The sequence below is a fragment of the Archocentrus centrarchus genome, chromosome 4 (genome assembly GCF_007364275.1).
Source record: "Archocentrus centrarchus isolate MPI-CPG fArcCen1 chromosome 4, fArcCen1, whole genome shotgun sequence".
Taxonomy (NCBI): Eukaryota; Metazoa; Chordata; class Actinopteri; order Cichliformes; family Cichlidae; genus Archocentrus; species Archocentrus centrarchus.
In genome coordinates, this window is record NC_044349.1 from 29,145,779 (window position 1) to 29,172,294 (window position 26,516).

The 26,516-nt window shown below is 39.3% G+C and overlaps 1 protein-coding gene across 3 annotated transcripts in view; it reads left to right on the top strand.

Annotated features, from left to right (window-relative positions):
- Positions 1-26,516, top strand: part of fryl (furry homolog, like) — a 64,818-nt gene that overhangs the window by 10,653 nt on the left and 27,649 nt on the right. For 2 of the 3 annotated variants that reach the window (XM_030727818.1, XM_030727819.1), the window contains 28 exons: positions 10,336-10,544; positions 10,983-11,036; positions 12,719-12,858; positions 12,975-13,071; positions 14,577-14,656; positions 14,960-15,040; positions 15,727-15,895; positions 16,785-16,877; positions 16,986-17,084; positions 17,603-17,704; positions 19,538-19,582; positions 21,744-21,847; positions 22,007-22,115; positions 22,225-22,311; positions 22,400-22,571; positions 22,655-22,787; positions 22,936-23,043; positions 23,139-23,376; positions 23,488-23,664; positions 23,798-23,884; positions 23,988-24,256; positions 24,368-24,575; positions 24,820-24,944; positions 25,027-25,084; positions 25,182-25,273; positions 25,368-25,540; positions 25,636-25,796; positions 25,890-26,000. In XM_030727818.1, the coding sequence (XP_030583678.1) occupies positions 10,336-10,544; positions 10,983-11,036; positions 12,719-12,858; positions 12,975-13,071; positions 14,577-14,656; positions 14,960-15,040; positions 15,727-15,895; positions 16,785-16,877; positions 16,986-17,084; positions 17,603-17,704; positions 19,538-19,582; positions 21,744-21,847; positions 22,007-22,115; positions 22,225-22,311; positions 22,400-22,571; positions 22,655-22,787; positions 22,936-23,043; positions 23,139-23,376; positions 23,488-23,664; positions 23,798-23,884; positions 23,988-24,256; positions 24,368-24,575; positions 24,820-24,944; positions 25,027-25,084; positions 25,182-25,273; positions 25,368-25,540; positions 25,636-25,796; positions 25,890-26,000 (3,581 nt within the window). The remainder of the gene's footprint in view (positions 1-10,335; positions 10,545-10,982; positions 11,037-12,718; positions 12,859-12,974; positions 13,072-14,576; positions 14,657-14,959; positions 15,041-15,726; positions 15,896-16,784; positions 16,878-16,985; positions 17,085-17,602; positions 17,705-19,537; positions 19,583-21,743; positions 21,848-22,006; positions 22,116-22,224; positions 22,312-22,399; positions 22,572-22,654; positions 22,788-22,935; positions 23,044-23,138; positions 23,377-23,487; positions 23,665-23,797; positions 23,885-23,987; positions 24,257-24,367; positions 24,576-24,819; positions 24,945-25,026; positions 25,085-25,181; positions 25,274-25,367; positions 25,541-25,635; positions 25,797-25,889; positions 26,001-26,516) is intronic. The other variant, XM_030727820.1, reaches the window with a different exon arrangement.

Sequence of the window (26,516 nt, forward strand, 5' to 3'; positions counted from 1 at the left end):
TGTTTGCATTAATAACAGATATATAACTCTTGTGCAGTTTTATTGTGTGCGTATGCAGTTTGACTGTTCACCTTGAGAGCACAAAAGAAAGCATATAGGCTACAGCTATAGGAAAGAGTCATATTGATTTGGACATAAAATATTGATTTTTAAATTACCTACAAATTTTCAGTAAGAGATGCTAAATGGCATTGCCTAACTGTTTATATCATCAAACAAGAGGTAGGCTGCTAAAACTGATTACAGGCTCAGGGCTTCTTTAGCACTGTATATGCTAATGAGAGTTTTACTTTAGCTGTACTTGTGTTTTTCTCGGTCACTTACACCCAGAGTGAAATTTGTCAGTTTTGATGTATGAACTTTTCATTGCTATAAAATTTTTGATATTATTTCCAGATATGTGCAACATGGTTACAAAATAGTGACTTGAGTTGTGTATTTGACTCAGCATTCTAGTTAGCTAAACATGATTTACTTGTAACTATTTTTTTGATACATCAAAGTGGAGCTTTTAGTTTTGAATTTATTTTGCTTTTAGCATAATTAGTGTTTTATTTTGCACAATTTGAGCTAAGTGGATGTGGGGGGTTGGACCTATACTTGGTTTCTGTTTGCCATAACCACAGGAGGAGGTCCTGTCATTTATAGTAAGAAAATGTTGGACTATACCAAAAAGTCCTCCACTTTTTAGTCTAGTAGGTGAAAGTTTGCTGAATTTATAGAAATACCTTTAATTAGCAGCATCCAGTGTTGGGGTTGAAATTGTCTCGCTTTGAAATTATGTTGGTGATCAAACCGTGTAGGTGGATAAGAGATTGTTGAACTTTGTCTTTTGAATGTGACACAAATGCACTGCAGAGTTAAGTGTTTTTGGTGCCAGAGGAAAAGTTTGCATCGTGTCTATGAAAAGCAGAATGCACAAAGTCTGTTTTCATTGGCTTTGAAAAGAAATGGCCTTCTTTCACATAACAGACTTTTATTTCTAGAACTTTTCTTTTGTGAAGTTTGCATGTTTTCTCTCAGTTTGCTACAGGTACTCTTATTCTCTCACAGCTCTAAAATTAGCAGGCTAACCAAATAAATGTCCTATGGATGTGAATGTCTTTATACTGGTGAACTGCTCAGTGTTTATCATACTCCTCACCCAGTGTGTGCCGTGAGAGGCTTGAACTCCCTAACCCTAAAACAGTTATGTGACTTATAAAACCGAGGACAGTGCAGTTGCAGTGATCACAAGACAAATTTTTCATGAAACACGTAGCAGCTATTGTTTGACCTTGGCAACTGTTTTCCCCTCTGAAATATGTAGGAATGGTAAACATCCAGCCAGACATTTGTAAGAAGTCTCTCCCTGAAGGTAAAAAAAAAGTTGAGGAATAAAAGTAATATTTAATAGGTTGCTGTCTGTATCCCTAACATATTTCCCCTTTAAAAATGGGACTTTGTAATGCATCGTGGTTAATTTAACTTTGATTGTTACCCTTAATCATAATTGTATATCTTGTGTTACTTACTTTGTTGTTCTGAAAATTTACAGATCAGTGTTGTAAGTCTGTGAGGGGACACAGAATTACAAGGCTTTGTAGTAAAACATCTGCCTCTTGAGTGAACATCTTTCTTCTTTATCATTCTTTTTAACTATTTTCCACCATTACTCCTCTATTCCCAGTTCTGCACTGGTTGACAGTTCTTTATCCACAAACAAAAAGGGCCTCTAAGTTAAATCCATATGTGTTGCTTTCTCAGTTATAACACCCAGTAATATTTTCATTAAAACATAAAATAAAGTGACAGTTTGGCCCTTAATTGTCAAATATTTCCCATTCATGATGGAATATGCCTTCAGTGGTTTCTTAATTAATCACTGTTTTGGACCAGAAGCTGACGTCTCTTCAGCTTCTGGTAATACATTTGTTTTTCCTCTGTATCTTTCAAATTCTCTTTTATTTGGAAGTCACAATGGTGAAAGATACACCAGTAATAACTTGTTTAAAACTGAGCATGTTGAGACATAATAGTAGAACTGGCACTGCCACACCACATAAACCCTAGCAGTGAGTCTTTTGTCTCTCTTTCAAAAAAGGACGCACCCTCAGCTCTGCATTCCAACAGTATGTGTGTGTTTGTGCTGTTGTTTCTGGTTGTCCTGCTAGGGTGCATGAGAAGGGTTTGGGAGGGCTTTATTTTAACTGTGACAAGGTGGAGTCACTGCTGTAATAGTTGTGTAATACTGCTGGGTGCTCCATTTCTTAAGCATAGCTATTGAACTCTGGTAGAGTGCTTTTTTTAGGCCTCACATAACAAAACATTTTCTGATGCAGCATTTTAGCAGAAGCTTGACATTTCACCCTACTGGAAGTGTAGCTGCAATACTGTTCAACCCTGGGATCAGGATGTTAATAAAAATCAAAGATCCCAGAGTTATCTTGGTCTAAATTTTTGCGGTCTAACAGGGACTACAGAGAAAATTTGGAGCACAGGATTTTGAGATATGACAAAGAACAACTCTGAAAAATTTTAAACTCTGCCTGATTTATGAATTGCAAATAGTTCAGTTTAGCATAAAGCATCCGAGATCTCTCTCAAGAGGACAACATGGGGACTTGCTCCTAATGAGATGACAGCTGGTGTCCTCGGAGATCTCCTGCCAGACCTGGACCAGGGCATCAGGACAGTCTGAGGTGCAACCTATTGTAGCAGCGTTGGATGGACGGAAACATAATATTCCAGAGGTGTTCTATTGGATTTAGGGCAGGCAAGCATGGGGACCAGTCGATGGTATCAATTCCTTCATCCTCCAGGAATTGCCTGCTTACCCTCACCACATGAAGCCGAGCATTGTCGTGCACCAGGTGGAACCCAGGACCCACTGCACCAGCGTAGGGTCATACAATAGGTGCAAGGATTTCATTCCTGTATTTAATGGCACTCCAGGTACCATTGCCTAGCATGTAGAGGTCTGTGCATCAATCTAAGGCTATTTCTCCCCAGACCATTACCGAGCCACCATCAAACTGGTCATGGTGAACAATGTTACAGGGAGCGTAATGTTCTGCATGACTTCTCCAGACCTTTTCATGTCTGTCATATGTGTTCAGGGTGAACCTGCTCTCATTTGTGAAAACCACAGGGTGCCAGTGGTGGACCTGCCAATTCTGGTATTCTGTGGCAAATCCCAGTCAGGTTCCACGGTGCCGGGCAGTGAGCACAGGGCCCACTAGAGGATGTCGGGCCCTCAGACCACCCTCATGAAGTCTGTTTGTGATTGTTTGGTCAGAGACACTGGTCACACCAGTGGCCTCCTAGAGGTCATTTTGTAGTGCTCTGTCAGTGCTCATCCTGTTCCTCCTTGCACAAAGGAGCAGATACCAGTCCTTCTGATGGGTTAAGGACCTTCTACGGCCCTCTCTGATTCTGCTAGAGTAACCGCCTGTCTCCTGGAATCTCCTCCATGCTCTGGGAGACACAGCAAACCTTCTGGCAATAGCATGTATATGCCATCCTGGTGGAGTTGGACTACCTGTGCAACCTCTGTAGGGTCCAGGCATTGCTTCATGCTACCAGTAGTGACACTGACACTAGCCAAATGCAAAACTAGTCAAAAAACAAACAGTCAGTCAGATGAGGAGGGAAAAATTGTCAGTAGCCTCTAACTGTAAAAACCATTCCTGTTTTGGAGGTTGTCTCATTGTTGCCCCTCTAGTGCATTGTATGTGGTGCAGTGAGAGTACATGCTACTGTGTACACAGGAGAGTCATGCAAAGTGACTACAGCAATAAAGAAGTCTTGTGTGGAAATATTTTAAATAATAAATGGAAATGAGGTCTGGTGTAACCTCTGCCAGGCAAAGCTAGCATGTCACAAGTCTGCCAAAACTATGAGCTGTCATTTGAGAGTAAAAATAGTATTTTTACTTAAAATGCCATTCCCAAATAAATCGTTTTTAATACCTCACAATAAAGCATGAAAGAAAAGCATCATCTGCCCTCCTGTGATGTGTGCAAACCTGGTGACCCACTACAAGAAATGTCTTACTATGTTTGCCAACAAGGGTTTCTCCACCAAGTACTGAGCCATGTCTTGCTTGGGGATGAAATACATATTTCACTCAATTTCATGCAAATCAGTTTATAACTTTTATGTAATGTGTGGTTTTTTTTTTTTTTTTTTTGGGACATTTGGTTGATATTTTGTATCTCTCCATTAAAATGAAACTACCATTAAAAATTACTGTTCATTTCTTTGTAAGTGAGCAACTTACACACACATACAGTGGGGGAAGTAATTATTTGATCCTTGTTTCATTTGTATTAGAAAATCATGTACAGTCCTGCAATTTCTAAGATTATCCCCAGCAAATATTTTGATTGCAAATAGTTGTGACAATTCAATAATGCCATATAATCACCTGCCTCTCCACTGGCCTACCAATGGACTCCCAAGTCCACAGTTTTGGGTAGCCAGCTGCAATTCAAGATAGTCGAGTTGAAGTATTTCCAACAGTAGGACGAGACAGAATATGAATATTATTGAGTATCTTCATAACAAGTGACCAAGCCCAAGATTGAAACGGACAGCTAATGCTTTCCAATATGGAAAAGGGCTCCCAGGACTCTAGTGAGAGGAGAGGAACCACCTAAACTTTAAGTAAGACCAATGGGATTGTCCATTAATTATTAAATCTGGGATTGCTTAGCCATCAAGTGTTGAATATTCATTCAAAATAACTCTCATTTGGATTTAAATGAGATCTGGAAATATGACACGATATGGGTCAAAGCTACTAATACTACAATATGATATTGCTTATTCTCCTCTCCAGCAATTAGCATTTAAACACGCAGGTGCTAAAATTGGACTGCTTTGCCAGTTAGACTTGCCAGAAGTGAAATTTGGCTTTGAATGAGAAGTGAAACAAGGCTTTGAGTCAAAGGGTTGTGACAAAATACAGATATTATAAGAGGAAGCAATACAATATTTTACAATATGTGATCACCAAATGTCCATGTTTTTGTTAAAATACTTTGATGGCTTCTTGTAGTGGCAGTGCACTGAAGTCAACCAACTTGCAGAAATTTTATAATGCTCACTTTTTCTTATTATCGGGTATTTCTTCTTCTACAGTTACGCATACAGTGCATTGTAGATGATGTCATTATAGTATTCTGTTGTGAGTTACTCGTCAGTTCTAGGCCTAGTCAAAAACTAGGAGGAGTTTGTAAACAACCCTAGAGGTTTTTTTTTTGTCCCCCCCCCCCCCCCCCCCATTTCTATGCTATGATTTGTGCTTTGGGGTTGGTTTTAGAAGAGGATCATAGCCTGGCATGCTACAAATGACTGGCATGTCCTAGGGAGAAACAGTGAGGGAGGGGGGAGTAATGCAGACACTTGGCCAAAAAAAAAAAAAAAAACTTGCTTTGTTTTTCTCATTGACTGGAAAAATACTCTTGGAATTTTCACTTCTGTGAACCAGTCAACAATCCAGTTGGCCCAGGGTGGGAGAGAGAAGAAGGATGGAGGGGGTAAAGGACACAACACTGACTGGCTATTAGGAGCTAGCTATGTTACATCACTGGGGGTGTTGGTTGAAGCACAGTAAACAAAGAGGGAGATGTTTGAAAGACTCTCTGTACTGCTGGACAGCATGACCACAACACTTGCTACTACGCTGCCTCTTCCACCTCCCTGTTTTCATTTGCTCTTACAAAATGCAGTTATGATGTTGTTAATTGTTCTTTTAGTCTAAAATACTGCAACAAACAGTGACTATTGACATACCTAGCACACGATCTCAGTTTTGAATTATTATTTAGATATTATTTTTTTCCTGTTACTCCCACCTTTTAATCCTCTTGATCAACCTTAAAGGAATGTGTGTCAGGTCACCCACAGAAAACACTGTGGGTGTCAGTTCATTGAAAACGCTAAAAATGGTGGTTGGAGATGTTGGTTTACAACTTACCTCTTTGGACTATGTGATGGAGAGTGGGCCTTCTACTGTATACTGATGTGAACTAGATTCATCATGTATTTTTATCGAATAAATAATTGATATATGTAATTATGAATTAAATACATTGCTCATTGCAACCAATGTAATGTTGTGCAGTTAGTCACTTAGAACCATATTAAGTTTGCGATTGACATTGCTTGATCTTATGTATGTAGCATAGATTTTACTTGGATGGGATCCATCCATCCATCCATCCATCCATCCATCCATCCATCCAGCCATCCATCCTCTTCCACTTATCCTTTTCAGGGTTGCGGTGGGGGGCTGGAGCCTATCCCAGCTGTCATAGGGTGAGAGGCAGGGTATTATCCCAGCAAAAATATATTTTTTTAGCTCATCTTTATATTTATTTTTCATCAGTCAATCCCCTTGCTCTTATTTACCAGCTAGCTCCAGCCCTTCCTGTGTCATATTTCAGCCTGACCTGTTCTCTGTTGTGGAAGTTCTTGATATCATTCAGCTCCTCTCCAGAGAGTCTGTTGGGCAACTAAGGCTGTGCAATTAATCAAGTTTAATTTTCAGTTATAGTTTTAGCTTCTGACGATTATTGAAACAGGATAATTGCAATGAAATAATTATTGTCATATTTTGTAATTATCATAAAAGTCCAAATTCAGTCCCCACCAGACTGTGTCAGACTTAGCTGTTTTGTTTTTGTTTTTTCAGTATTGTGTTGGGTTTTTTTTTTTTTTTTTTCCTTCCAATCTCAGTATTGACCAGAATAATTTAGATTTTTTCGCCATAACAAGCTTCACCTTCTTGGACTGGAATTGGTGACAGTAGTTTTTGTTTTATCCTGGAGATCTACCACAAAATTGACTGCCACTCTAACAAACATCTGCAACAGGTGGCAAACTTGTTCATGTGCTTTTACACCAAACTCACAGAGGCTGCAGAGCAGAACAGGGACTACTTTCACCACTAGCAGTTGAAGGTGGTGGAGTTGGTTTCTGTCCAAGTAATGAGGAACACACTGGAGAGGCAGCTGAATGATGATCTCAGTACTTTTTGAATTTTCTCCTGGAGTTTTGCCTTTTCTCATCATTTAAAAAAAAAAAAAAAAAGGTGCCACACTTTTGCAAAAGACATAGATAAAATAGATTTTAATTTCCTGGTTAAATTCACGTTAATAAATAAAATTTAAATTGTAAATACAACTAAAAGTAGTCTGCGTAATTCAACAATGTACTACATAATAATAGTGTTTGATGGCTGCAGTCTTTAACATTTTGGTTATCTATGTTGGAGTATATTAATAGTTTATTAGAGTTTTTTCCTATCAAGTAAATCAGTCTGCAGGTGTTTTTAGCTTCATGATCAGTGGCCATATGCAGAATGTTACCACTTGAGCATAATGTTAAAATTTTTGGTCGTGCAAAGGTTTTAGATGTTAGGTGTGAATGCTCTTCCTTTGCTGAAAAACCTTATTGCACTTGTGCTCCTCGGTGGTATTCAGACTATTCAGAATACATGAGTGTTTCTGTGACAACCAGGAAGAAACAAAACAAGGCCTTTCCTGGGAGGGAATGAGGCTAAGGGGCAGTTCACTGTTGACTGTGCACTTGGCTGAGACCATTGAAGACTAGACTGGAAGTTGTGTCCCAGAAGTCACACAAATCTGAAACACCTCTGAATGCTCCTTTTGTAGAACTTTCAACTTAACTGTTTGAGGCTCTACTTACATGATTCTTAAGCCAATTTGACTTTTGGTCAAATAGGGGACAATCTGGAGCTCATACTTAAGTATTTTCATCTAATTTTTGTTAGTTAAAAAAAAAAAAAAAAAAACAGAACAGCTGCGAGTGAGCACGATATGTTCTTATCACGTTTTCCACTATGAAAAACTTCTGTACATTTTTATCCGGGTGCAGTTAAACCTTTGTGCTGTGATATTCATTGCTTGTGAGGTTGAGGTTATTTATTTATTCTGATTGTATAGGATTCGCATTAAGTTTTAACCCCAGACAGACAAATAACGGTGCACCCATCAGTCATTGCTTGAAATGGCTCTGAAGATTTGCCTATGATATTTGAATAGGAGATCCAAATGTTCTATGCTACATGCAAACCTACACAAAGCTCTGGGGTTTCCAAGTGACCCTAGTCAAATGTATTTCAGGAATACAGTCTAAATACTACTGAAGGAACCTTTTGGAATTGTAGAGGACACCACTGTACTATCAGATAACTACATGACTTTTTGCCTAAAAATAAATAAATAAAAGTTTTAAAGGTGTTGTGAAACTGTCTGTAATTTTGTAGATGCACAGCCAGGATCTACACATTTACAAGAGTCTAAAGACCTTCTGCTGTTGTAACATGTCACAACATCGCTCACAATTAACATTTTACCCAGGATTCATGTAATCTTCTAAGCACTGTGACAAATTTTAATCTCCACTAAGTACTTTCTTTGGTAAGATAAGATCATAAAGATCAAAAACATCCCTTTAATCATTATTCCATGACATTTTATAGTTAGTAAAATCTGGTTTAACTTTATGTTTTGTTTTGATTTTTTGCATCAGGAAGATGTTCAAACATTACATAAGCCACCCATCTACCGTAACCAGCTGACTTGGTTTTTTCTCCCAGGTGTCATTCTTAATAGCACCAATTTTTATAAATAATACAGAACTCTACATTTGCATGATATAAATTAACTTTAGCAACTATTTATTTTTATTTGTCAGTTGTTGTGCTGTACTACTACTACTACGACTACTACTACTACTACATCTAATTTGCAGCGAGTTGTAATATTTGTTTTAATATTTTCTACTTGTGAAGAGAGGAATACAACGATCATTAGCATACACTTAGCACAAGGCTTGATTTGTTACTTTCGCAGTGCATTAATTTAAGAAACCTGCACGAGTGCTGTTTAATGTGCTGTTTTTGTGACACAAAAACTAAAGAACAGACAAACTTTTGAACAAATTGTAGAAGATGGTGATTTTTTTTTCTTCCTTTTTTTTCTTTCTGAAGGATCTCAGAGATCTAGATGTGTGCAAAACAAATAAGAAACAACTTATTTGGAATATACTGACTTTTTGTTTTTGTTTTGATAGAGAGCTACAAATCCACATTTTAACAGTTTAAAGATTTTACATGGTAATAAAAGTTATAGATCAGATGGATGCAGCATCCATGAAACTTCAGGCCAGGAAGGGGGATTGTTTAGTATTGTCCTAGTATACAGGGGTTTTCCTAGCTCAGACTGGGCTTTTTAGATTGTTACTAGACTCACATGCATGGTATAGTCGCCTTGCATTATGGTTAGATTCTGTATTTTTATTTATTTATTTATTTTTGCATACTTGGAACTTGAACATTTAAATTAAAAGCTTTTTTTAATTTTGGAGACTTGCTTTATTGACTTCAGTGTTACAAGGGAAGAAATTTATACCACTCAATCGCTTTAGGCTATCACAAAACCTAGAAACAGCTAGCCCCCCCTTCTGTTGAACGAGTCAAGTCAGAGCTGGTCTGAGATAACTGCCCATTCTATTGATTTCATTATTTCAGCATGCATTAACAAAATGAGCCGGAAAACATTTTTTTTTTTTTTTAGCCATATATGTGCTGGTTCATGAATGTTGCTACCTCTGGACAAAACCAAGAGGCACCTGTGTATTCCTTTTCTAGTATTTGTAAAAAGATTAGGTAATCTTCTGTTGCTATGGCTTAATGTTTACCATGCAGATATGAGAGTGCTATCAACACTTATCTACTGTTTTGACAAGAAAGTAAATTAAGGGTATTTCCCAGAAAGTTGAACTATTCCTTGAAGTCATCATGTGCAGCCAGTGCTCTTTTTTTTTTTTTAATACCACAAATAGAAAAGTATATAAAACAAATAAATAAATACATATAATGTATTAAAAAAATGATTTCAGATCAACATAGCAGAAGAGCTGGTGTGTAATATTATTCTAGATTTAGACAGAAAACCAAATATTTAGATTTTTAAAAAAGATGGATTATGATAAGTAATGACATGGCTCTAATAGGAATTATGGCTATCCCTATGTTTTTTCAGGTCATGTGAACCCATTATGTGCAGTACGATTTTAGAAAATGAGCTTTATAAAAACAGACACGATTCAAATGGGAATTGGGTTTGTTTTAGTCAGCGCTGCATCAGCTCTGTCGTCACTTGAGCCATTTTGCCTCTTTAGGAAATGTCTGAGCTTGTGTTTGGATTAGAATGAGTGCATGACCTTGCATACTTTACAAGAGTTTTGTTCTTAGCCTGACCCTGCTGCTTTGACTCTCTCACTGTATTATTTCCTAACCTCTACCCTCTGGCATCCCTACAGCTTCTGCACCAGTCAGCAGCAGCGTGAGTAGACGCCGTGCACCCTCCTCGGTCACTCCCCTCTCGTGGGAGAAACACAACATCGCCGCCATGTCGAGCATCACCATTGACCCTGAGCTCAAGCCCGGGGAGTTTGTCATCAAGAGTCTATTTGCTGAGTTTGCTGTGCTGGCTGAGAAGAAAATCGAGATGGTGATGGCTGAACCGCTGGTGAGTCCACAGGGGGTGAACGATGGTATAAAGAAATACAGGAAATGAAATTCAGTGCACAACATGTGATGCAACACACTGCTGAGACAGCCTCTTCTCTTTTGCAACAAACTGCCAAGTCTTTTAACTGTCAGGCAGATCTTCATTTTGTAAATGAGCGATTGCATTGTTTGTTTTAAATAGACTGGATTGATTGTTCCTCCATTCATTTCTTTTTATTTATTTCCTGTCTTTTACATTTAGACTCCTGCCAGATTAATATTGTAACCTCAGGTTGAAAGAAGTCCTAACTTTGCTTAGCTCCCTATTCAGCTTATGCGCCACACTGAAACTCTTGACAGCAATCTGCTGTCGTGCTGTTAACAAAAGTATCCCTGCTGTGTTAGTCACACAATTATTCCTGTCCTCTCTTTTTCTTTCCAATACTTTTTCTAACAGGAGAAACCCCTGTCCCGATCTCTCCAGAGAGGGGAAGATCCACAGTTTGACCAGGTCAGTTCACCCATGGTAAAAATTGCATCATGCATTGTTTTATGAGAGTGACAGTTTAATTTCCTCCTCGGACCAACAACAGTCACACCTCTGCATGTGTGCACTGTATTTGAAACCCCAGCTCCACCCAATCAATCCCTCACTCAATGGCTCTTCTGTCCCTCATCTGTGGCTGGTGCAGGACTCTATACAATAGGCCTGCCTGCTACAGAATGCTTTGTTCAGCACAACACAAAGCCAATGAGGATATGGTGGTATAGATCCAGCTGTCCCTATTGTGAGTGAGGGAGAGAAAATGGGTATAGAGAGCGCCAAAGTGAGAGTGTAGAAATGCTGTGTCATCCTCAGCAGTAAATCAGCATCGGGTGCTGGAGTGTACCTGCCTGGCACCATAAGGGCAGAGAGAGGAATTGCATAACTCTCCTGCTTGGCACCCCCCCCTTCCCCCCAAATCATGCTGCAATGGACCTTAAACACACAAACTTGCATGTACTCTTAAATTGTTAATGCGTACTGAACTGTTAATGCAGAGGCAGGAGGTACCAGCTGACATTATCACTGATGCAATCACAGTGCTGAGATCTGCAAGTTATTTGTGGTGATATAGTTTGATGATGAAGTGTTTCTTCAGTAAAGCCATGCTTTACTGTGAGTGTTTGCATCTCTCCTCTCACTTTAAACTCTGAGGATCATCATGCCAGAAAAAACCTAAATGCTTGTAGATATGCATTAACCTAATGTTAAAATTGCATGTGTGACAGCAGTCATTAAAATTAGTTGATCTGTGGAAACAACATGCCAAGAATTGGCTTTCTTTAAAGTCACTAGACTGCATATACAAAAACGGTGATATTTTATTTACCTCACAGAGAAGTTGCTGGCGTACGTGTGTGCTTTGATGTTAGCTCTGATCCAAAGTAACCCACCGAAGCACCAAAGTCATACAATAGCACAATCTAACTAACCAGTCAAAGCATCAGCAGACAAACAACTCCTGTAATTTTTAGGTTAAAGGAGTGTCTATGTCAGTGGAGTCTGGAGTGTAACAGCTGCAAAAGCAAAGCAGTGGATATCTTCTAAATATAGTGTACAAACTGATATTATCCATGTAATATAAGATTTTCTTCTGACTATGTCCACAGCAGTTCATGGCCATAGTCTGTGCTGATTGCTGGTCCCATCAGAATGAGGGCTGGCCTACTGACATCTACTACAGGAAGCATGCTTATTGTAGATCAAAACATCGTACGGATTCCACTTCAAATAGCTGAACTGCTCCTAACACCCAGTGAAACAGTTATTTTAATCAGAAAGAAATGTGGAAAAAATGATTTTCTTAACTTTTGTGAAAATATTACCCGTTTCCTGATTGAGAACGCAGCTGCTTCTCAGTAGATCCATGAAATTATTTTTGGCATTTATATTCATCAATCTGATTTACTTAAAGTGCTCATGACAATCGCACAAGACATGATTTTTTTTTAAAAAATGTATTTATTTTGGGTAAGCATGCTAAACATGTCATCTAAATAAAACTCTGGAATTGAATTAAGACTGCTGTTCTGTACTTGCCCTCATTAGTTGTAAGCAGGGCTTCTGAGGCAGCCATCTCTACACAATTTTGTGCAGTTTTTCTTGGAATAACCAGCTGTTTTAACAGGCACATTGTTGTTGTTTTCCAGTTAATAAGCTCTATGAGCTCAATAGCAGAACACTGTTTGCCCTCCCTACTGCGCACACTGTTTGATTGGTACCGGCGGCAGAGTGGCACTGAAGACGAGTCTTATGAGTACAGGCCTCGCTCTAGTACTAAGTCTAAAGGGTGAGATGCCTGTCATTGTTTCATTCATTCTTAACCTTCTGCTCTTGAACAAATAGATTATTGGTAAAAAAGGGTTTTGAACTTTGTTAATTTTTATTATATTTCCTGCTTTGCAGAGATGAGCAGCACCGGGACAAAGATTACCTTCTGGAGCGTCGGGACTTAGCCATAGATTTCATTTTTTGTTTAGTTTCAGTGGAAGTTCTAAAACAGGTGAGTGACCTGCTACTCTTCGTATAATGATTTACACTGCCTAATAAAAGTATTTGCCAGTTGGGTTGATGAATGTTTACATATGGAAAGAGAAGTGCACTGCACCTGTTTGACCAGATGTTGACACAATCTATCCAGGTGGCTAGCAAGTGGTTGTAAATGTGATCACCTCTGCTACAGTAATACACTGTATCATATAGTATATTTTTACTGTGCTTTTCTCCACGTAGAACTGCCTTACGTGTGTCACTATTGAGTATTTTTTCAGCTTTGCTTTTTCATTTCCCAGTTCAAGACTTCCCATTTATTTATGAAGCATAGTTTTGGTTCATAAATAGTTGAAGTCCTTGTCAACCTTTTTGTTGCAACCACTTGATCAGATGTGTTTTTCCTTATTTTCTACACTTAGAAGTGGCTTTTCCTTATATACTACTACATTTGGTTTCCGGCAGTTATTCATGCTCTTGGCTCTGTATTACATGTTGTTTTAAACCTTCTGTTTGAGATTGGTAGCAAATGACAAGAAAGCTGGCTTATGCTACAGTTACACTAGAGAAAACGGGGATTGCGGCGCGACCAAAATTATTGTGACTATTTGCAATTAACTAGCGATTGCTTTTGAAATGGTTGCTTTGTAGACAGGGACCAAGGCTGCAACCACATCTTCAAAACGACTAGACGGTGATAAAACGGAAACAAGAAAAAGAATTGAGGTCTCTGTCACAACTTCACATAGAGAAGTGCAAAAGTCCAAAGAAGTTGAAGGTATTTGCAAACCTTCAGTTCACCAATCTGTCTGAGAGTGATTGTAGTTACTCTGAATCAGACCGCGATTGTTTGGAGACAGGTCCCACCAAGCAACCTGTGCAATCACCTTCCAGTGTCCACCCAGGCTGTTGCGCGCTCAATCTCTCTGCGATCAACTGGTCTTCAACTACTTGCAATTGGTTGCCAACAGCAACAAAACTGCTTGTTTCATAGTGAGGATGAACCAAGGGGCTGCACTAAGGCCATTGGTGAGGTAAAGGTTTGTGAATCATGCAGAGCTTCTCTCGTGGAGTCCGAGAATAAAAATATGGAATGAACTGGAAATGGCATAGGTCCACACTATTAACTGCTGGTGTCATCACCGATGAGACAGCTTGGATTAATGTACTTTTTTCTGATTTGACTCATCAGTGATTTGCAGACTAACATGACAGTATTGTTATAGATTTGCACTGTTTATCTTTGGTACAGAAGTGAACCACAGTGTAGTTATTCAGGACTTTCCCACCAGGGAGCACAAAGTTAATAAATTCAATGGCAACATACCAACTCCCAGCTGAGTGTGTTTCTAAAGTGGACTGTCGAGAACCGAGCAGCATTCTGAACTAAGAGCCAATCCCTGGAGACCAGGGCAGAGCTGTCCTTGGCTTTGCTTCTGAAGGGAGGGTAATGAATGGTAGCAAATGAGGACTATCAATGCTTCTAATAAGACTAATGATTCCATGTTTACGTCACAGATTCCTCTTCATCCAGTGCCAGATGTTTTAGTACATGAAGTCCTAAACCTGGCATTCAAGCACTTTAAACACAAAGAGGGGTAAGTAAGCATCGAACCCCAGACAGACAATTGACACAGATGAATAACACCAGACTAAAAAGTGCTGATGAATATACCCTCTTTGGCTTTGCAGTGGGGAGTCAGTCATTTATTTATGTCTGTTCGAACAGACTGGCTCAGTGCTCATTATTTACATTTAAACAAGTACCTCTTGTCTTGACTCAACCTCAAGTAAATACACTTACTTGAAGTGCTTCTGTTGTTGTGCGCATGGTTATTTTGATGGATGTTAAGTAACACAGTACTTGTTTGACTTGTGCCATATCCTTTATTAATTTACAGGTACTGTGGCCCCAACACTGGCAACGTGCACATCATTGCAGACCTGTATGCAGAGGTCATAGGGGTTCTTACACAGTCAAAGTGAGTAAGCTTAACTGTGTGTGGAAGTATAAGGCTGGCTAAATTGTTTATAGCTTATCTCTATATAAATGGGGTTACACATTGTACAAATATTGCATCTGTATTTAAGAACTATTTAAAACAGTTAATCACATTCTTCAGTAATTAAATTGTGTTTTAAATGTGCGTTGCCTTGCATAATGTTGCTTATAAACATTGTCAGATTAGTTGGCCCGGTGTGGCTAATGTTGGTCAGTACCAGGAGCCATCTTTTCATGCACATCCACACACCTGTGCAGAATGTGGTCACGCATTGCTCTGGTCGTATGGTCATATGCCAGTTTTTCCCGACACAGTTCACATACAGCTGTTCATTTTCTAGATCAAAGTACTGCAGAAACGTGCTGGTTACTCATGTTTTATTTTCCACCTTTCTTGTTCACAACTTCCTGTCACAAAGAGAGAGAGAGATGAGTGCTGTCATCTGCCGCAGCATGTGTGGAGAAACACTTTAGACCCAACAGCTGGTGTTAACTGGTGTTGTCCATTATGAATAATTAGTTTAATAGTCAAACAGTTCTGTTGGCAATTTCGCAAGGGCAGCAATGTTAAACTCTCTGTTTAAAGTAGTTTCACGCATCTTTACTTTTTAGGAGTGTTTATGTAAGTAAGTGTTAAAGCGTGTATTTCTCTGTGTGTGTGCTCAGGTTCCAGGCAGTGAGGAAGAAGTTCATCACAGAACTGAAGGAGCTCAGGCAAAAAGAGCAGAGTTCTCATGTAGTCCAGAGCATCATCAGTCTCATCATGGGCATGAAGTTCTTTCGGGTTAAAATGTATCCTGTGGAAGATTTTGAGGCTTCGTTTCAGTTCATGCAGGTAAATAATACTATTTACGCAGCTTCACAAAATTGCACCAAATGTTTTTGGTTTTTTTTTTCCTGCTGCTCCTTTGTTCAAACTCAGCAGCTCTGTGTAGCAATGGCTCATAAAGCTAAATGAGTAACGATCAGAGGTGAGGTCTGCCAAGAATTGAGTGTAAGTGTATTTCAGGCTTTGCTGGGAGCTGTGAATGGAGCAGTAGCTTTTTCATTAATCTCTATACAGTGGTTGGGGGTTGGGGGGGGGGGAGGAATCACTTGCTTTTCCCTCTTACCATTACTGTAATTTCCTGCTGTGTTAATGGAACATGCTGTGGTTTATGTCCTTTACTCTGTTTCAGCACATATCCTCATTTCTTCCCGTAGGATTGTAGACCATAAACCAGTATTTGATATTTACATTTCCTATTGATACTTGATGTAAAATCCATTACAATTATGTTTTTTTTAATTGTATTATTGACTCTCTTAGGGGTAAAATGTTTCCTTGCCTCAGTGGCTCCATTTATGAGGAAAAACTCACAGTAACAGGATGCTATAATGAATTGCTTTTTGTCAAGTGAGCAGTCTTTATTATACATTAATGTCAGTGCAATATTTTCCTTCAGAATTTTGTCATGATATTTTATGTGCAGGATTTCACTGATTCAAAAACAGATGCAAAATAGATTCTGCAGGAATCTATTTTTATTGTCTGATCAGTGCTTTAGTCTAGTAAGGTTTATGTGTATATTTTGTCTGGGTCTAGACTTGTGATTTATTATTTTTTCTACCCCACAGCGTTAACTTATGGAAATGGAGTGTAATGGCACATCTGCATGATATTTGGCACGTGTTGTATCCGCTGTATTCTTGTTTACATGCATGCCCTTGCTATTCTTCTCTAGGAATGTGCCCAGTATTTCCTGGAGGTGAAGGATAAAGACATAAAGCACGCTCTTGCTGGCCTTTTTGTTGAGATCCTCATCCCCGTTGCTGCTGTGAGTAACCAGCCAAACATTGTCCACTTTTGTACTGTTGTGTAAACATGAAGTCTGACTGTCATTTTGTCAGCGAGAGATCCCAACTAATGTTCGGTTCATCCTCAGGCGGTGAAAAATGAAGTCAATGTGCCATGCTTAAAAACCTTTGTGGAGATGCTCTACCAGACGACGTTTGACCTTAGTTCTAGAAAGAAGCACTCTTTGGTAATAACACTGGCATCCATCTTTTTTCCTCACTTCCTCTTCAGCCCTGACCCTATTTACTTTACATTTTTAATACTTCCTTTTCCTTTTGCGTCTCACTCTTCCTTTATTTTGTCAACATCACCATTATTTTGCCCTCCAAGACCACTGAGTTTGACATTATCGTCCAGATAATGTTATGCTTAAAAATAAATAAATACAATCTCTCCCCTTTGTCCATTATATTTGCAGACAAACTGTTCTGAAGGGAAGAAATTTCTTGAGTTTCTATTTTTTTATATCGCAATCTAATATAATACGTTATTTTGGTGATGCTTCGAGCAGTGTTAGTATTGTGCTGACTTTGTTAAATAGATCTTCTGGTCTCAGCTTGTGATACTGTTTTTTTGCTCTTGGCCTGTCTGTAGTGTGGAAGGCTTTTTGTTTTCAGATGCTAAATTACAAGTAGCGCATACAAAAAATTTAGACCTTGTGAGAAAACCACTTCATTTTGATTCTGACCCCGTCTTTCTCCCCAGGCTCTCTATCCCCTGGTGACATGCTTGCTGTGTGTCAGTCAGAAGCAGTTCTTTCTCAACAACTGGCACATCTTCCTGCAGAACTGCCTCTCGCACCTCAAGGTAATGTCATCATTTACACTCCAGTTCAGTTCTGAAAGGTTGCACTCAATAGTAGATTTCACACGAAGTTATTTTAAAGTCACTCCACTTTGCGTAACAATGGCAAATTAATTTCAAGTCGTAAAAATCTGAAAATTATATTCTAGTGTTCTTATGGGTTGTGTAAGGTAGCTTACCAATTTTTCCAGAAAATAATCAATGTAAAGGTTATTTCTGTCAAAATCTTGGTGTCCTGATACTCCATTGATTGAAGATGTTCTCTGCGTTGTCAAGGGTGTGCTCTGTGGTTCTGTCTCAGTATCATAATATACTTTCCCCTCTATTATCAACAAACCAGATCTGGACAGGAATAGCACTTGATTTGATAATGAAATAGTAAAACTGTTTAATATCTGAAAATATGCTCAAAATTGGACAAAATGCTAATATGTAATAAAAAAAATTCTTATATTTGCGCGTCTGCAGCTGATTTAAAAAATACTAATCTAGTAGTTTTGTGTGTTGCGTCTTTAAAGGCAGTCTAATAAATATCCCACATCAGCTCAACCAACTGTAATGCACAATGCATAATATGTTAACTCAAGTGCTGTTTTAACTCAGGTCTGTTAATCTCTCCTCGTAAACCAATTACAAATGGATCAAACCAATGTTCCTCCTGTTTCTGACCATTCAACCCAGAGGCTGATTGACCAAATCACTGACTGACTGCCCGACTTATTGACTGTTTTTCCCATTCTGCATTGATTGTCCTTTGAGGAGACTGTTTGAGCTTCTGGTGGATAAATTACAGTTTGCGTCTTTGTGATTTCCAGTGGTTTTGAATGGCTGTTTGTCTTTTCAGTGATCTCTTTCCAGTATTCTCCTTCACCCGAGTGACTGATTTAGGTGTCCTCTATTTGAAAATTGTAATCAGTGATTTTTCCCAAGCGTTGATGCTGATTCAGTGATTGAGATAATCTTGTGGGTTTGTGTTCTGGTTTGAGTGTAGTGATGGTTCTAGTGATTTGCAGCATCTTGTTTTTAACCTTGTGGCTGCTTTTGAGAGTTGCAGATGTAAGGGCTCTGCTTGGCTTAACAAATTGCATCATTTGAATATCCGGTATAAGTCAAATTCAACCTAAGACAAAGAGATTTGTCTCCACCCTGAAACATGCTTTTGGGAATAAAAAGTCAAAAATTCATGTTGCTTAACTGAATGATTATTTACTTTTATTTATTTAATAACTGCTCTTTTGAGTGGAAAAAAAAATATACGTCATGGTTTCCAGAGATTATAATTTATGCCTTAGCCTTTTTAAAGGGCTCCACAGGGTTAAAATACAACATTTTAAGCATGGATTTCAATGGACCGTGGACTTGGGTGTCACTGCTTGTTGGCTTAGTAGGTGAACTGTTTTGTTTGTTTTTTTGTTTTTGTCTTTGTTTTTCATCCTTGTGTTCCTTTTACATACTTTCCTTTCTGTGTATTTTCCCTCCCTGTGTGCCTGATTTCCAAACCACAGCACACCATATTTTACTTTGCTTTTTTCAGTTTTTAAATGAATATTTTACTCTACGTTCAAACATGTAATAACATACCAAATACAAATGAACTGTTACTTTACTCAACATGCAAGAAGCATGTTGAACAGTTCAGTTTGTTTCTCTTCTGTTAATGTTGATTTATGTTCTCTGGCACTGACAAGACTACAGACAGTTTAATCCGCTCTTGTCATATCTGTTTAGGCTCTGTGTCTTTGTTTTTTGCTTATAACTTGCATGTGTCCCTCCCCAAACCCTACATTCTTTGTCTCCTGTTATTTGACTTTTTTTTTTCACGTTGGCTTGCTCCAGATGCCGTCTAACAACAGCATCCGAAAGCAGATTGAGACGCTGCAGGTGAGTTCTCTGGTGACGGTGGCTAGCTTGATGCTCCCTTCCTTTTAACGGTCCAGGTCCTGATCAGGATGTAAGGTAGTGCAGTTGTCTAAAGGGGTGAGGCGTTCTCTGTTGTGGCATTGGAAGTGTTGCTCAGTGAAAACAGTAAATAAAGAGGACCACATGAACTACTTGGAGCTTGTGATGTTGCTTCAGGCTTTGTGGATGAGCTGGTTTGTGTTTATGAGCAATGGTGTTTTGGTTTTTGACTCATGTCTAGCTAAATATTTTAACTGCTGATCCATATTTGCACAGTGAGATGCACAGTGGTGGGAAAAGTACTTGAATCTTTTAATTAATTGCCACACCCTGTGTTACAAATAAAACCCTTGTAATAAAAGTTTATTTTTATATGATAAGAAAAGCATTAGAAATAAAATCTACCACATTATACTTATGAATAAGTATAATCTAACCTATAAAAAAAAATCTAACCTGTAATAATACATCATAAAATATTTGTTGATTGTTAACGCAGTTGTGTACTTTTTAACACTCTGTCATCATACTGGTGACCAATGTCGAAAACATCTCCATAATATCAGACATATTTAATATGTGGATGATTCAGCTGTAATCACAGGTGTGTGACTACATGAGCCCCACAGTGTTGTAGTCTTTAATATGACATATTTTCTTTTCCTCTTTCACATGTACACCAAGCAAGCTGTTACAGCATATGCAGGAAGATTAGGCATATGGTAGTGCTGCAGATAAAATGCAAACTCCTGCTGTTAATGATGGCAAAAATTAACATTAGATTTCAAAATGTCAGAAATGATGTGTCCCTGGTATATATTGCCAGAGGGTCAATCATAGACAGGAAAAAAAAAGTCTTTTGGCTTTTAATAAGTTCAGTGTTTTGTATCGGTGATACCTAGTGAGATGCTAGTTTGCTGGAGTGGGTTTTAGTTTGTTTGTTGCCTTTTTGCCCTACACACAAAAAACTGACACGTTGGCTTTTGCCAATAAGTGGAGTCTTGATTTTATTACAAATGTAAAGGACCTTTAAGAAGATTTAAATAACTGTAGGTTGGAAAGGTTGGGGGTAAATCTGTTAGCTGTTGTGTCATTTGGCTTTGGTGTTCAGTTCCAAATGTCAGAGTAAAAAGGAAAAAATGAATCTTGTGCTTGTATGATAATCTTTGAAATTATTTTAAAATGACTATTTTTTTACAGAGCCATTAAAGTTGTTTATTTACCTGCTTCTTCAGAAAGACAGTTAAACCAGTTGAAACCAGTACAGCAGGAAGTTTTACTTCATCTTAATCACATTTACCCCAAAGTCTGACATTTGCCATTCTCACCATGACAAAGGATGCTTAATTCAACTGTATATTAAATTAAAACTCCATATTGTTTAAAATGGCTTTAAATGAAAATGCAGACATTTGTTAGTTTTTTCAGTGTGTTAAGAAAAGTTAATGGAAGTTGTGGCCACAGAAAACTGCACAGTGTTAGAAAAATGTGGCTCATAGTCACCTTAAACAGCTTAGGCAAACCACAAAACCTCATGTTCATCATGTCACAGAGGTAAAGGCGTTAACAGCAAAACCGCTCGCATGATCACATCACAGGCTCTGAGCCTGTTTGCTCTCACGAAGACCTTCTGAATGTATGCCAGTAATACACATACTTGATGTAGGCGGTAAGTTGGTAGGCGAAGTAGAAAAAATAAAATTGTGAAATATTTACTGGACAAGTATTCCAGGACTTAACTGTTGTACAATTAAATGTTTGCATTTTAATAAACTTGTTCAGTTAAGTCACTGTAAACTCCAAGGTTTACAGTGACTGTCTTTATACTCAGCATAATATTGCATTTTCCTCATTTTTCTTTTGACTATACCTTTAACATTCTCCAAGTGTGAAGCTTGGCGATCATCAAACCACGTGGATGTTCAGTGTTCAGATATCGGTTGGTGACTAGAAATCTCGCAAAGAGACTGAAAAACATTATCATCATCAGTTTCTTGCATGCCATTGTGTTATGTTTAATCAGAGTTTCTCCAGACATCAGCCACAAACTGGTCTGTCAGGTAGGTAATGAAATTGTCAAAATGTAACGGATGGATGGCTTATATCTTTCTTTCCTTCTGTCTTTCTTTTTAAACTTCTACAGAATAAAGACCCAAAGATGTCCCGTGTTGCACTGGAGTCACTCTACAGACTGCTGTGGGTCTATATTATCAGGATCAAGTGTGAGAGTAACACTGTCACGCAGAGGTCAGTTGCAGAGTCAGCCTAAATATACCCTCAACAGCCCACACACACAAACAGTCCTTTTGCAACCCACTACAATTGAGAACAAGTCCTTTTTCCAAAGAGCCTTTGTTTTTTACCTCTAAGTACGCTCATACAATGTGTCTGTGTTTTTCTCCCTAGTCGACTCCTCAGCATCGTTTCAGCACTTTTCCCCAAGGGCTCTCGCAGTGTGGTACCCAGAGACACCCCCCTCAACATCTTTGTCAAGATCATCCAGTTCATAGCTCAGGTAAACCTGGAGCACCAACTGTGCCATATTTTGATGTCACAGCTAATATAGAATTGGGCACACACCACATATGAGGTGTGGTTTAATGATTGCTTGTTGGTTATTGCAGGAAAGACTGGACTTCGCTATGAAGGAGATTATCTATGACCTCCTGTGTGTGGGCAAGTCTCACAAAACCTTTGCCATCAATCCAGAGGTACGGTATGGATAACACTTAAACTTCTGATACTGGGAGTGTTTTTTATGTTCTCTCTTATCCTCTTTTTGTCTTTCTACCCAACCAGAGGATGAATATCGGATTGCGAGCCTTCTTGGTGATTGCTGACAGCCTACAGCAGAAAGATGGGGAGCCTCCAATGCCTACCACAGGGATCATCATGCCCTCTGGCAACACCCTGCGTGTCAAAAAGATCTTCCTCAACACCACCCTCACTGATGAAGAAGCAAAAGTCATAGGTGGATTTGAGTCTTGAACAATAATTAAGTTAACATCTGGTAAAGGGGAGGCAGCTTTTAAACTATCCACTTTTTTTTTCTAGGCATGTCTCTATACTACCCACAAGTTCGAAAAGCTTTGGATAACATCCTGCGACACCTGGACAAGGAAGTGGGACGCTCCATGAGCATGACTAATGTACAGATGTCTAACAAGGAGCCTGAGGACATGATCACGTATGTAATCACAACTTTCTACCCTTCTGTTACCATCCATGCAGCTGTGTATGACCCACAGTACTAGTCAAGGGTTTGGAAACACTCAGACTTTTGAGTGATGATGTATGACTTATAAACAGGTTCTCATAAATTGTCTGTCCTGCAGGGGGGAGAGGAAGCCAAAGATCGACCTGTTCCGAACATGCGTGGCCGCCATCCCAAGACTGATACCAGATGGCATGAGTAAACAAGACCTAATAGAGCTTCTAGCCAAGTAATTCACCGCCACTAACCTTTTTGCAAATGCATTGCTGCACACGTCATGTCTTTTAATATCCATCTTCCTGTTGGTGCTCTCTCCTCCTCTAGACTAACCATCCACATGGATGAGGAACTGCGTGGCCTTGCCTTTACTACTCTGCAAGCCCTGATGGTGGATTTCCCAGAGTGGCGGGAGGATGTACTTTCAGGCTTTGTCTACTTTATAGTCAGAGAGGTGACTGATGTCCATCCCACACTGCTGGACAATGCAGTGAAGATGCTTCTGCAGCTCATCAGCCAGTGGAGGCAGGCAGTGCAGAGCAGCAATAAGACCCACGATTCGCAGGTTTGTGAAAATAGCTGTTTTTGGACACTATTGTAGTTTGTATTCACTTCTTTATGTTTGACATGACAAACATGTTAAATATTAATATTAATTGCATGTTGTTTTTAATAGGGTTCAAGCAGTGGCCGTTCTCTGTCCTTGGAGCGTAATCTTCCTTTAGGTGTGCTGCATGTGGTGGAAGGTTTGGCGCTGGTGGTGCTTTGTAGCTGCCGCCCTGCCACACGCAAGCTAGCAGTCAATGTCCTCAAGGAGGTCAGAGCCCTGCATACTGCACTGGGCATCAGCAAGGTAATTTCCTTGGGCTTCCAGGGGCTATTGTTATGATAGGCTAAAAACAGTCTAATCTGTTTAAACCTGCAGGGAAGCAAAAACGTTTAGTGCAAGCACAATTGTAGTAAGTTATTGTCACTCAATCTTTCAGGGAGATGAAGAACTGGCCATTGATGTAATGGATAGATTGAGTGCATCAGTGTTGGAGAGCTTCATTCACCTCACAGGCGCTGACCAGGTGTGAATGGATTCTTTTTTTTTTTATTTATTAGATCTTTTTTTACGCAGTCTTAAAACCTTTAAAAGCAGTCTCTGCTCATGTTCTATTCTTTTTTTTATAGACCAACCTGCTGTATTGTCCCAGCGGGATTGATCTGCAGACGCTAGTAGAGTGGAGCTCATCTCCCATCAGCCACCAGTTTGATGTAGTGAGCCCCTCGCACATCTGGGTGTTTGCCCATGTTACTCAGGGCCACGACCCCTGGGTCATCAGCTTTTCCAGCTACCTGCGACAGGAGAATCTACCCAAACATTGCCCCACTGCCATCAACTATGCCTGGATGTTTGCCTACACCCGCCTGCAGCTACTGTCTCCACAAGTTGACATTAAGTACGTTTCCTTCACTTATTTGTCTTATGATTTTAGGCTGCATCCTTGTGATGACCCCCACATAAAACACTTGCCATTTATCTCTTATTTTTACTGTATGTCCACCTGCAGTAGCCCCATCAATGCCAAGAAGGTCAACAGTCTGAACAGCAGTGACTCCTACATTGGCCTTTGGAGAAACTACCTGATTCTCTGCTGCAGCTCCGCCTCTTCCTCCCCCTCCATGAGTTCATCATCCTCCACCTCTGGCTCCGTCCGCTGCTCCCCGCCTGAGACGCTGGCGTCCACGCCGGACAGCGGCTACAGTTATGATTCAAAGGTCAGTAGCAACTTCATAAACCGCCCTCTATGCCAGGTTTTCAGACACATAAGTTTTTAAAGGTTAGGAACTTGTGCACAAAGTGTGAAATGATGAAATTCAGTCTTAAAATAAGTGCAACTGTCTCAAATCTCAAACAGTTTAGTAGCCACATAAAAAAATCTGACAACAATGAAAAGTTACAGGATTTTAAATGCTTTATTCCGACACTTAAGCCTTACGTTGCTCTTCTGTGTGTTAACAGATTGTTGGCACTCCGTCCCCCTCCTCCCTCTTCAAACACATTGTTCCAATGATGCGCTCTGAGAGCATGGACATCACAGAGTCTCTTGTGCTGGGGCTTGGCAGGACCAACCCCATGGTCTTCCGGTAATCAACACTATACTCGGTTCTATACATTGTTGGATTTATGAAGTCTTTTTGGTTGCTTACATGTAACTTTCTTGTCCAGAGACTTGATGGAGGAGCTAAATTCCATCATAAAGGAAGCTTTAGAAAGAAGACCTGAAGTGAGTACCCTTGTTTGATGATGTGACAACTTTTCTGTCACTCTTCTGTGTTTATGGAAACACACTTTACTGAGTTCAAATGCTCTTTAATCTGCAGAACATGAAGCGACGCAGGCGTCGTGACATCCTCAGAGTCCAGCTGGTCCGGATATTTGAGTTACTCGCTGATGCTGGCGTCATCAGTCAAGTGTATGTAAACATCTAGAATAACCACATGATTAGGAATTCATTTATATATTTATATATGTGGTTTATAAACATTATATATTTTTCTGTTTTACAGAGCAAGTGGAGGGCTGGATTCAGAGAGCCACTCTCTGAACAGTACACTGCTCGAGTATGTTGATCTGACCAGGCAGTTGCTCGAGGCTGAGAATGACAAAGACTCTGACACTCTGAGGGACATTCGCTGTCACTTTAGTGCACTTGTGGCCAACATCATTCAGAATGTCCCAGGTATATCTCTTAATTAAAGCAGATGCTTACTTTCACTGTGTCAGAAGCAATTTCTGAATTTAATCTTGTGTGTCAATTTCTTTACTTATGTTCAGTGAACCAGAGGAGGACCATCTTCCCCCAACAATCACTGCGACACAGCCTGTTCATGCTGTTCAGTCACTGGGCTGGCCCCTTCAGCATTATGTTCACGCCGTTGGATCGTTACAGTGACAGAAATATGCAGATCAACCGCCATCAGTACTGTGCACTAAAGGTACGGTATCTAAAAAATGTCAACGCAGTTGCTTTCTGCATACAGTGTCATGCATTTACTAATAACCATCGTGCTTTTGTTTTTTTGTTCCAGGCCATGTCTGCAGTGTTGTGTTGTGGACCCGTAGCTGACAATGTTGGCCTCTCCTCAGATGGCTACCTCTACAAGTGGCTGGACAACATCCTGGATTCTCAGGACAAGAAGGTCAGAGAGATACTGTCATTTTTAGTCTACTCTAACTGAAATTGTGCCACTTTATGATAACTATCATTAACGAATGGTAAATTTATAGGTGATTAAACTTTAGCAAATGTTTTTGGAGTATTAACAATGAAACTGCAATTAATAATTACATATAATATTTATAATCAGTAATGTTAAAATGCATGTTTATGTAATTAGTTTGTGTAAGAAGAATATTTTTATGAATGTATGATATTGTAGCTGATAGGACATTTTGTAAGAGGTTTTGTTTCTACTGCCGTTAGGTCGAAACCTCTGGTGTCTCAGATATATGCAAAAGGTTTCCTTCAGTGTCAGACCTGTGACAGTAATGAAACCAGTCTGGCTCCCACCTCCTCATATTTCATACCTCAGTCTTTTCCTCCTAAGCCTAACCACTGAATGAAACCTAAACCTGAAACAAGCCTTAAAAACTGCAGTTACAACTTTGTATTAGCTGATGAAATAAAGTTTGTAGATGCAGTGCACATTTAGTAG